This window comes from Macaca mulatta, chromosome 12 (assembly GCF_049350105.2).
Source record: "Macaca mulatta isolate MMU2019108-1 chromosome 12, T2T-MMU8v2.0, whole genome shotgun sequence".
In the NCBI taxonomy this organism is placed as follows: domain Eukaryota; kingdom Metazoa; phylum Chordata; class Mammalia; order Primates; family Cercopithecidae; genus Macaca; species Macaca mulatta.
In genome coordinates, this window is record NC_133417.1 from 92,302,161 (window position 1) to 92,315,188 (window position 13,028).

Consider the following 13,028-nt stretch of genomic DNA (forward strand, 5'->3'; position numbering starts at 1 on the left):
ATTTCATAAGACTGAAACAATTGATGAGGGCAATTTTATTGTGTTACTTGTGTGAAATGTTGATTTTCTTTTCATATTCTACTTGCTGGATATATAGCTCAAACTCTTCTGTCTCATCTTAAGATCTCTAACACACAATAATTTTATAAATATTGCTTTTAAAGTGAAATAATGCATTTAGAAATAATAGTAGATTCTAACTTCGCCTCAGAATGTTAGGGGAAAAACATTAAATATCCTTACTTTTCATGATAATATTGTTAATTGCATAACTCCAGTAAGAATGTACCATCCTTTCTACCACTATATAATGGGAAAAATGGATTATACACTAAAGGACTTACATGGAGTGTCATGTATCAGAATAACAGTCATCAAATTATGGTCATATTGGGGAACAAAGTTTGGCTATTCTACGGAGCCTGTGCCTACAATGCTCTCCCGGAAAAACTGGCCTGGTATCTAAATCGCCTGGTAACTGGCTCCATGTTCTATCTAGCCTTATAGGTGAATTATAGGTGAAGGAAGGTCAATTTCAGGAATGCTAGAGATTACAATAAATTTTAGGGACTTTGAGAAAGAGAAATATATTCAAATTTATAGACATAGCAGATGAAGTCTGACTTTTTGTGCATAGTTTATTAATGTCATAGATAGCAAATAATATAGGCTTTCAAAAATCCAATTAAATATTCCATTTTAAAACTTCGAGGCAGAAGTTAAATTTGTAACCATAATGGTTGCTCAGTACTTTATAGTTAACAAATTAGATAAATTAGATGAAATGGACAAATTTCCAGAAGAAAACAAACTACTGAGACTGGCTCAAGAAGAAATAGACAATCTGAATAGACCTTTATTAAGTAAAGATTAAATGAGTAACTAGAAAACTACCTACATCTGGCTAGGGCCTAGATAGCTTCACCACTGAATTTGTTAAAGAAGAATTAATACCAGTTATTCACAAATTCTTGCAAAACTATAAGAGGAGGAACTACTTTCCAACTTTCTAAGAAGTCAGTATTACTCTAATATCAAAACAACACAAATCTCAGCACTTTTGGGGGGCAAGGCTGATGGATCAATTGAGGCCAGCAGTTGAAGACCAGCCTTGGCCAACATGGTGAAATCCTGTCTCTACTAAGTATATATTTATATATTTATAAAAATATATATTTATATTATATATAAATATATAATATATATACTAAGTATATAAAGATATATAATATATATTTACATATACTAAATATATAATGTGTATATTACATACAAATATATAATATATGTATAATTTATATATTATATTTACCAAATATATATTATATATTTATATTTTATATTCATATTTATAGTATATATACTATAATATGCATTTAGTATATTCTACAAGAGATCCAGAATAGCAAAAACATTGTGGAAAAGAAGAATAAAATAGAAGAATTCATACTTTCTGATTTCAAACTCACTACAAAGCAAAGGTAATAACAACAGTGTGGTTTGAGCACAAGGATAGACATATATATATATATATATATATATATAAATGAAATAGAATTTTAAAATAAACCCATGAATCTATGGCTGATTGTTTTTTGATAAGGATACCAAGACCTTTCAATGGGGAAAATGGTCTTTGCAACAAATGATCCTAGAACAAATAGCCACATGCAAAAATATATGAAGCTAGACCCTTACCTCACACCACATACAAAAATTAACTCAAAATGGGTCAATGACCTAAATATATAAGCAAATCTATAAATTCTTCATGATTTTGAATTTGGCTAAGGATTCTTAGATGTGACACTAAAAGCATGAGCGACAAAGAAAAAATGTACTTAATAAATGTTACCTTTTATGCATCAAAGGACACAATTAAGAAAGGGATGAGACAATTCACAGAATGGGAGAAAGTATTTTCAAAGTATCTGAAAAGAGACCTATAGTGTGTGAGTATATATATATATATAAATAAGAAGACAACCAAATTAATAATGGACCAAGAATCTGAATAGGTATTCCTCCAAAGAAGGTTACACATGGCCAATAAACATATGAAAAGATGCTTGACATCTTTAACCATCAGAGAAATGCAAATTTAACTACAAGATACCATTTCACATCCATTAGGATGTCTAAAATAAAAATGACAGGTAATAACAAGTGTTGAGAGAAATGGAGAATTCAGAACCCTTCATACACTGCTGGTGGGAATGTAAAATGATTGGCTGTTTTGCAAAATTCCTGAAAAGAAATGAAAACTGTGTACAAACAAAAACTTGCAAACAAATGTTTATAGGTATATTATTTATAATAGCCAAAAGGTAAAAGCAAAACAAACATCCATCAACAGACAAATAAATAAATAAAATGTGGTATGTTCACCCGATAGAATAAAAGGAAACATTGATACATGCCAAAACATGAAGGAATTTTAAAAACATTATAAGTGAAATCATTTAGTCACAAAAGGTCACATACTATAGATTACATTTATATGAAAGTCTAGGGAAATCTTTTGAGACAGAATGTAAACTAGTTGTGTTTATAGCTGGAATGAAAGTAGAGATAGAGGGATAGAGAAGTGATGGCTAAAGGATACACTGTTTCTTCTCAAGGTCGTAAAAATATAATGAAATTGGTGATGGTAGCATGTCTCTATGGATATATTAAAATATACTCTACTAATATTCTAAAAACTGCTTTGAATATGAAATATTATATGATATGTGAAGTATATCTCAATGAAGCTGTTAAAACGTGCAGTATGGTTCTAGATTTGTAAAACCAACTTGAGGAGGTCTATATTGTAATTAACACTCTCATGTACCTGTCTCAACAATAGGCCAAACCTTATGAAACTAGCAATATTTTTAATCAAGAATATTCTTTCTTGCAGATTAGTATAATCACAAGGAGGAGAGATTGTAAGAAAAAATGTTATGCCATGTAATTGACAGTAAATAAAATGTGTTCTTAAAAAAGAAAAAAAAGAAGAAATTTTTTAACATATGCCATGTAATTGACAGTAAATAAAATGTGTTCTTAAAAAAGAAAAAAATGCAAGTGTTTTAAATGGGCATTTTTCCAGAAAACAGATAATGATGTATATTATTCTTGATCATAAAAATAAAAATTAATTATTAAGTGGAATGCAACTGATTATTGTCCTAAGGATAGAGTGGTTTTGCACTTACTAAGTTTATTTCAGCATTTTTAATATTCTCATATAAGTGTGATATTTTGAATTCTCCTTTGAATTGTTGTAACATCTTACTTGTTCCTTCATTAATTAATGAGTTAAACAAAATCTTTGAAACATTTTCATTTTATATTTGTGTGAGAGCCATAAATATGCCCTCTTTAAAAATTACCTTTAAATACTTATTTTTCTTTCTAATATTTAAACAAAACTACAAAATGAAATATAGTAGATAAAAGAGATGAATTTCTGAACATTTTCTTATTTTGAGACATCCTTTTTCTTCTTTCAGCATAAGAAGGAGTTTGCATCCATCGTAGTATATTTGGATTTTTTTAGTTTGGAAAACAAATCATGACTTTTTCTTAATTGGTTTATTGAATTCATTTACTGGTTTACTGAAGACTTTAAGGAAGGCAAAAGAGATATTTTGTTAAGAGATTTGTTAATTTTGAAAAGTATCCCATTGATTAATGTAAGAATTATGTTTATAAATTAGATTATTTGGCACTCTAGTAAATATCAATGGAAATAAACTTTAACTCATAACTTTAATATTTTCATACAATCAAAAATAGAGATATACTCTAAGTAGGCATAACATAAATTGTTACAATTGATCAGAATATCTTGAATATATTTTTACAGATAACTAGTGGTTTCTACTAGCAGATTAAAATCAAGAGAAAATTAAAAGTAAGTTCACATTTTAAAAAATTTATAAGCAATAAATACAGCACTACAGCCACCACTAATTCTATGTACATTGGATTACATTTAAACAAACACTGCATTCAAGAATGAATATTTTATGAATAAATGCATTGGAAATTAACTTTAGGAAAGAAAATGACAAATTACAATTTAGAAAATTAAAATATGACTTTCACAAGTAATCACAGTAAAATGACAAATCTACATTTTAAAAGCTAGAAATTCCCCAAATTTATTTTTTGACAGCAAAGAAGTTTGCTTTAAAAAAGTGTCAGATTTACTTTGCTTTATGAGTATGGTACAAAGGTATTAAGTAGCATTCAGCTTTTGAGGAATCTAACATTTAAAATTATTCTAAAAATATATGAATATAAAACTAACAGTGATTAAACATGAATGACTGCTACTCCTCAAGACTTTACAACAGATAAACCCTGGCTATAAAATAAATCTGATCTAGAATTGATATTATGAAAGCACAACAAAAATACTTGAAAATTACATGTTCATTTTAATATAATCTCTGATAATTCAACATTTTTTAATGTCTACTGTCAAGATGGTTGACTTGACAGTTTGTCTAGAAGAAGGCTGATATATGTCAACATGGTCAGCAAAGGATTTAAATATGGGTCTTTGAATAATAAATAGCTAATAATTGAGTTTATTGAAATGAATTTTTGTATAATGTAGGCAGTTAAAGGTCCAGAACAGCCTGCATTCCTTTCTATGGCAGCTCGCTATGAAATTCATGTTTGAAACAAAACAATACTTTTTCATGCATAAATTATGAATGTACTGACCAGACCATTCTATATGTTAATTCTTACTCATTTAGATAATTTTTCTTAGCAATTTCAAATAAGTTCTGAACTCACCATCTATTGACAGCTTAAGAAACAACTTATGATGAGTAATTCATTAGTTTCATCCATTTTAAGCAGATTGACACACTTAAAATAGAGATACACATGATTTTCCCAAAATTGACTTTTACTAATTGAAGTCATTCTTGTTCTTCAGAGATTTCAGTGGAAAATAACATTAGAGAAACTGAATCCCATATAAATTTCACTTTAGTTCATTAGCAAGGTTTTCTTCTATCTTTATTTAATAAGGTCTGACAATAATTCAATAAGATCTGACAATAATTTTTTCTCAATGATATATTCAAGTATTTCCCTGATTTGTATTATATACAGTAGCTCTATTAAAATATTAAAGCATTGTATATGATATATATTGTGTCCCTCTATTTTTTTATATTTCTTGAATAACCTGGGACATTTCCAAAGCTATGTATCTTCATATAGTGAAAGTCAGTAAAGTAATATTTTAATGGGGTAAAATCTATACAAGTAGCAGATTGGTATTTATCACAGTAGTTGTTTAAAATTTCTGGATTAGAATGTGAGTTCATTGTCAAAACGAAAAAAGAAATATGTCAAACACACCTATTATTAAGGTATGAGTCATCAAAACAAATATATTCAATAAAATAGTGACCTTGTGTTTTTAAAATAAATATATCTTATGATAGATGTTTCTGTTCTCTTAGTTCTCAGACTTCTGATGCTGGCATCTGGTTGTCTTTAAAATAGTCACCAAATATAGAATTCCAGACTCTATTTTATTTAAAAAATCAGCCCAGATACAGTATCAGATATTAACATGCACACATTGTTGCATTATATATTTGCTTTAAAAATTACCTAGGTTGTATGTATTTGATTTGAGACTGTAAAATAAAATAATGGAGTATTTACACGCTCATTTCTCACAATTTCTTTTTACAAAATTCCAAGAAAATAAGAAATCCTTCATTGATTTTCCTTATATAAAATGATTGCTAATTTGTTTCTACAGTAGAAATGGAAGGGACAAAATGTATATTTACAGGTACGAATTCCCTCCCACTGTGTGGTAAAACAGGAAGAAGTTGACAAGGTGTTCTGTAGCATCAACTAAGATGTTTTCTTAATGATATAGAAGTAGGATTGCATATTATACATCCTGTTCATCAAATTTCGACAATGGATATGCCACAAGATATAACTGATGTGTCAGCAAATGAGTAGATCGTAACAATTATACTCAGTTGCTTTTCATAGAGAAAAGAAAGCCAGCAGGGATAATTCACTTCTGGTATTGTCCATTTGAGAGGGTCATTACAAAAAGGACTACAGCACTCTCTGGGCAAAATAAAATGTCAACTGCCCCAATCAAGATGGGATAAAGAGTTTTAAAACTAAAAGCTAATTTTCCCTTCATGTCTATAGGCCTTCACTAGGTCTCTTGGGGCAATAAGGGTAGAATCATGCCCAACATGTATATTTACTTTTACAGTCATTTGTTTGTGAATTCATGCAATGGTGTGCTGGAGCTGGCTTACACCAGCTCAGAAAAGTTGATTGTGCTTTTCTCCAATTCCACACTTGGTGATGTCAGGTTAGTAGTGTCACATCAGGCATAGTGGGAGTATTTACTGGCAAATATTACAAACCAGGATTTCTTTTTTCCCACTTACAGCTAGATATTACACTCTTATCAACACACTACCAATTTCATGTGAGGCTTTTCTTTATGATATTCAAAAAGCCATTTAATATTGAAGTCTTCTGGCTTTAGAGTCATGGATCCAAGTCCTTGAGTTAGGAGTGGCACAAAACAGTCAGACAACCATCCTTCTATTTTCAATTATATAAATTTTCTGGTTTTAAGACAACATTTTCAATATCATGGATGCTTTTCCCATTTAAGTGTTCACTAGGACAGTCATGACTATAACCTGGACCGTCACTGATTGTTGACACTGTGTAAGACGCACTACGAAGAGCTTCTGAGTTGGAAAAGCTGTTTCCAAATTGGATTTTGTATTGATTCCAGTTTCTTCTCAGAATTGCTTGAACCTATCAATCAAAAAGAAACAGAAAGAACAAGAGCAACCCATTAATTGAAATGAAGACATTGTTTTTGAAGCACAATTAAATAGGTCTTGGAGAAGAGCTTTTTTAAAACAAGTTATGTTAATTAGTGAATAATATAGCTTCATTTTCTTACTTAATTTAAAAAATTAAGTTAAGTGTACCATCTTTACATTAGGAAATGTATTACAATTACATCGTACTTTACATTCCATTGATATTTTTCATGCCATGTTTTGTCTTCAAAGCTTTTATAATGCGTATGTATTCGTTGTTGCCAAACAAATAGGTAATCTGGACCCCCATTTACAAGATTTCATGTACAACATCAAGTTTTATATTAATGTCTTTATTAATAGAATGAGAAGACAAATCGTAACAGGATTAGAGAAAGATATACAAAAGAAAAGAAGTTAGGATACGAAGAATACAAATCATCATCATCAGCAGCAGCAGGGCAATAGCAGCAACGTTTGTTTTTGAGTGATTCCCATATGCCAGAAATTGCGCTACATTCCAAAAAAGGGAGCATGATATTTGTCCTCATGGAGCTTACTACATAGAGGAAAGAAAAGTGTTGAACAAATAATTATACATCTGGTGAATATTGTGAAAAATAAATTTAGGAATGTAACCACTCCACTTTTACATATTTGAATCCTCTTCTGCTGAATGAATTTGCAGTTTAATGACTTCCTTCCCCTCTGTTTGAAGCTAGAGATCAGGGGTAGGTGGGTCCTATACAGTAAAATACTGGTAATAATCGAATGTAAGGCGCAAGAGTGAATTTTCTTCATTGTCAGTCAATGGGCACAAATGAGAATATTTAAAAACATCTCTAGCTCAAGTACCTGGACTTTTTCAGGTCTGATGAGTGGGCACACTGGCTTGGAGCAGCCTGCTTCTAGGTTATGAATGTGTTTGCCAAATCCCTGTGACCCAATCTATATCTGCCCAGAGTGGGTTTGCTTTGAATGGTCTTCCCCAAGCTCTCTATTGTTCTTTGGCTCTTTCAGTGCTTTTCCAAAGGGAACCTGAGCATCTCACAGCAATTTTCTGGTAATTCATTTTCTACATACTCATGTATAATTGTTTAACTTCGTACTACTTATATAGAATTCCTCAACTTTCTCTTCACCATATCCATGTATACAAATCAATATTAAATCTTTAGAAAGGGTTTACTTCTTTCTTGTTATTTCCTAGTCTAATGGGTTAAAACACACACACACACACACACACACACACACGCACACACATAAAACCTCAATTCTTACAATTACAAACATTCTATAGAAAATAGGTGTTCCAGGATGTCTGCAGCTTTACAGGATATTCAGAGTTCCTGTTAAAGTATCTTATATTCTGTCACTTAAACCCAAAGTTTATTGTCTCGTTTCATGTAGAAAAAAAGAAGGAGCAAACATAAAGCCAACAATGTATTTAGGTAAAATTAAATGAGGTATTAAAATTACCAGTTAGTTTCACTCTACGGTATAGTTCAAAAATTATATAACTAAAATGAAGTTACTTCGTACTAAAAATTACATGATGATGAAGTTCAGTAACTTCAGGACTTTCAAATTCAATTAAAAAATATATGGTAAACATATCTGAAGAAAATAATTTATATTCATGTAAATGTGCTTTGAAAATAAAAGCATTTATAAGGCAACAAATTTATTTATCTTGCAAAAATTAAACTTTCCTCTCAATTTAGTAATGTAATTCTAAATCCTCCAAATAAAATATCTAAATTAAGATAATTTAAAAATAACATCTGCTATGTAACCACCTCAAAATCATGAGCAAACTAAAAATTGAATGGCTTCAGACTGTGAATTTTAAATACATATTCAAAGATTCAAAATAAAAATGACCATTGACCAATTATCTAGATACATCTGATAATATATATTTTTTATCCTTATTTTTTGTTTCATAAATTTCTTCTCATTTTGTTACTAAATGCTGAATTGGTTGAGTACATAAACAATATAATTTCTGGTTGAGGGGAAGTGGCATATAGCTTTGTATAAAAAATTCTGTATAATGGTTGAGAAAAAGCTGACAGAAAATAATATCTTAGCTGTGAGTCTAGTACTTATAGTCTTAAAAAGGAAAGTTTAAATTCAATTTGGAAGGAAAATGGCTATTGAAATATATGACTGTTTGCTCTTAAAATATCTACTTTGATTAAGGTCATCACTCTATTTCTTCCTTGCAACTAAATCATCAGAAAAACCATAGAAAGCCAATTTCCTGAACTGTGGGGTCTTACTATAGTTAAAAATAAACCTAATTAAAGATCCACAGGCCTTGTAGACTTATTTGTTTATGTTATTTGCTCTAAGGATGTTACATTTTTCTTCTGCTTCCTCTAATACAATATCACACCTGTTAAATACAACATTAAAGCAGTTACTCTTAATAAACTTTTAATGAGAAAAAAATCAATGGGGAAGAGTAACAAGCAAATTTCCATTGTAAGGGAAGATAGCTGGGTGTTGTTAAAGATATGAATGTTTTTATTGTTTATGCATGACCATGATATAAGTAGTAAGGCAAATATTTAGAATGTGACACTACAACTTTATATACCCATTAACACCCAATAAGCAACCAACTTTATACTCCTTAATGTGAATCAATACGAAGCTTTTATAAAAAGTCTGCCTAGTTCTCACTAAAGGATTTGGGTTTAATTGTTGTCAACAAATCTTTTTTGAACATCTGATTGAATATCTACCCTCAGGTGTTGTTAAATATAACCTTCTGATGACTAGAGTCCTTAGTTTATGATCACAGGGCACATTTTTGTCTGAGGGCACTAGGGATAAAATGAAAGTAATCCAAGCACTTGTTAAGCCACATTTATTTAACTAGTGAGAAATGCTAATAGCAAGATGTTGGCTAAAAAGTACATAAAAGGTGGGAGAGAAAAAAACACAAATATTAAACTAAAGGCAGGCATTTGACCTAATATGGAAAACAAGAAGGAAACTAAGCCTGAGCAAATGATTTTAAGAAGTGCATGACATAGTTGGAACAAAATAAATTTGGCAGTTGTTTCTTCATGTTATGAGAGTGGGAAAAAGTAAGAGGCATTGAGACAAAAAGGGAGGGATCATAGTATTTCTTAAGTTGAGAAATGAATCATACTCAAGCAGGGATTTTATCTCCAGAGATGAAGAAAAGGAACAGATATTAGAATGTTGTGAGGAACCGAAAGATTTGGCAAGAGCCTAGCTCAAAGATTTTGTATTATTGTAATTTTCCAATGTCAAAATTTTCTCAATTTTAGGACATGGCAGAAGATCAAGGTTCTGTGTCCCTTTTGTTTACACAGATCGAGTGTAACAGGAGTGTTAGGCATTACTTTAGATATTCCCTAGGCACTCTTTCTAAATAAAAGGGCCAATTTGGGATTTTGATCCAAAATGATTAATGTTCCTGTTTGCACATGCATTTTTGAAAATAAGTGATTTGACAAATCAAATAATGAGTATGCTGAGTATCTAATGAAGTGGGGCATGGTGCTAAAAACTTCATCTTTATTAGCCTGTATTTATTTTTCTGAGACCTGTGTAGAGAACTTGCTTTAATTTCCCTTTAAGAAAGATAGACACAGGCTCCTGAAGTTTGCCAGCATTTGCCAAAGTATCACAGCCAAGATGAAAAGTAGCATCTTTGGTGTCTAAATGCATTGCTGTGTTTGTTCTTCACTGCCTCCTATTACAAAATATTTTACTAGTGAGTGTGTTTTGAATATTTAAAAATTACTTTATAGAATTAATATCTGTTTCTGTAGATACAGAGGTCTACCTTTCCTATTTCATGCATGTTCTTTACCATGTTGTCCGTATCACTCTCATCTATATTTAATTATTACATCCTATAAAAGTGGCATTTAGGATTGTCTAATTCAGTGTATATAACATTAAATTTATAGAGGTATATAATAAAATCTATTAGAATTTTACTATCAAACAAATGATTTATCTATTTTTTGTAACTGCATTCTCTGTCTATGCTTCTCATTGATTTCAGAAAAAGTTTCTCTTGTCTTGTGTATAGCAGAAGAATTATGGAAGTACCACTTAAAGGTATGAAATATAGTCTACAATGTGTGACAATTCTACACCTCATTACAAATAAATATAGATAAATAAAATAAATGATAATAATATAAATAAATACCTATGTGTTGAACTTGAAATATATTTTAATTAAAAACTAAACATTGAATTTTATTATATGCCAAGATGAGGAAGTAAAAATATTACTTAAGTAAGAGCAAATAACATGTTACAGTTTTTCAATGATGTGTGCATGATTTCCAATGTTCATTTGTTTTATAGGAATGGTTATCATAGGTTCTACCAACTGGTCCCAAGTGTTCCCCATCTGAAGCTTTATGATAAGCTTCACAGTTATTAAGTGTCTGTGTCTCACTCAGCTGCTGTCTGGATTTCTAAACTTTGTTCAATTTTTCCAAAATCCTCCTACAGGTTAAACTGTGTTGAGCAGATTAAAAACACATAAAGAGCTAAGTCAGCAGAGCTCAAATTACTGAGCTATAACACATTTGTATGCATAAGAGATATGTTACCAGTTTTCAAAATGCCTGAAACTTCCCAAGTAGGAAACACATGGATAAAAATCTAGAAGTATCGAAGAGTACATGGTCATGTTATGAATTAGAGCATTCTCTTCTAAATTTCCTAACCCACTGAATTTCTTCCCTGTATAACCGAGCGTTTAATTTTTAAAATCCTTTTGTATTGGCCATAAAGTTGCTTCTGCGGCCTACATTGTAAGATAGGCAAAAAAGAGATGATCCTATTTCTTATATCTTATTTCCTATCACAGTGTATATGTTCTATGAGATTTGGGATTGCCTAGCACTGTATCTCGGGAAAAGCTCAGACTTAATGGGACTCAAAACGTATCTCAAAAGACTAGATGAATACCTTTTGAAATATTTTTAAGTGAGGTGGACTTTTCCCTAGCTTTGAACTCCAATATGACCTGAGCATTTGAGAACCCGAGTTAAACTTATGGTAAGAGATTTTATGGTTCTTTCCCTGATGGAAATAGAATTTAATATGGTTGTTCCTGGGGAATTTATAATTTTATCTCATTTAAATACATGGATAGATAGACAGATAGTAAATATAAAATAATAAAAGGAATAAAATAAATTACCATACCTCTCCATTAAAGAAGCAGAAAATGGTAGAGACCAAAAGACCCTGTAAAAGAAAAATAGAATGATCTGAATCCAAATAGAAAGATACATGTATTTGTAACCAAATAGCTGTACAAGTAGGAGTAAAACTAAAGTTATATGTATATTTAATACGCAACTTCACAAGCTGCCTTCTTAACAAGAATGCCATACCTGGAAGTGCATAAGGATGTGCATGATGTAGTCATATACCTCCTCTGCAATCTTTCCTTCAGGTCGCCATGGAATCAGCACAAATTCAATGCCAAGCAAGGGCACCAAGATAAGAGTAGCTCTCACAGCTTTCATGTAGAGATTGGATTCCGCTTGGTGTGTAACTTTTAACTTGGTGATGAGAACACGTACAATATTTAACAAGAAAAAAAGATTCACCTAAAAACAAAATAAAATGACATCTGAAAAACATTTCATATTTAATATTAAGAAGCATTATTCAAGTATCTCCAATTGTATAAATCTGAAAATATTTTTAATGTACAAGAATATTTTAAAGGGTATTATTGCCTAAAATATTAATTTATATATTTGGAATTGTGATTTATCAATTTAATAAGTATATCAGTTTTATTAAACAAGTTTTTAAAAAGTAAAATTAAATCATGGTATAATTACTGTGGAACATATTCAGTTGAGAAATATTTCAGTGTTTTTCTCAGCTCATTTTCACATGCAATTAAAAAAATTCTGTGGTCTAAAATCTAAAGCTTTTGATCATTTTCAAATCAAAGAAAATAATTGTTTATAGAAAAATGCTAATTTTTAAAGAATCTCCTCTTTATAATGTCCATATGACATACATTCTAAATGTATATTATACCATAATAACCATTTTCATCTTTCAAACCAAAAACTTTCCTGTTTCTTCTTGTAACAATAATCTTTAAAACACCTCGCCAAAGTAGCACTGTAATCCTCTTTTATTTATGAGGGAACT

The 13,028-nt window shown here is 30.4% G+C and overlaps 1 protein-coding gene across 4 annotated transcripts in view; it reads right to left on the minus strand.

The window, feature by feature from the left end:
• Positions 1–3,737: 3,737 nt before the first annotated feature.
• Positions 3,738–13,028, minus strand: part of CALCRL (calcitonin receptor like receptor) — a 104,768-nt gene continuing 95,477 nt past the window's right edge. For 2 of the 4 annotated variants that reach the window (XM_015110510.3, XM_015110509.3), the window contains 3 exons: positions 12,248–12,466; positions 12,057–12,098; positions 3,738–6,828 (listed from right to left, as the gene is read on the minus strand). In XM_015110510.3, coding sequence (XP_014965996.2) covers positions 6,613–6,828; positions 12,057–12,098; positions 12,248–12,466 — 477 coding nt within the window. In that variant the 3' untranslated portion in view covers positions 3,738–6,612. Of the gene's footprint in view, positions 6,829–7,176; positions 7,399–12,056; positions 12,099–12,247; positions 12,467–13,028 lie in introns of those variants that run through there. The other 2 variants (XM_077956611.1, XM_015110511.3) reach the window with 1 other exon arrangement.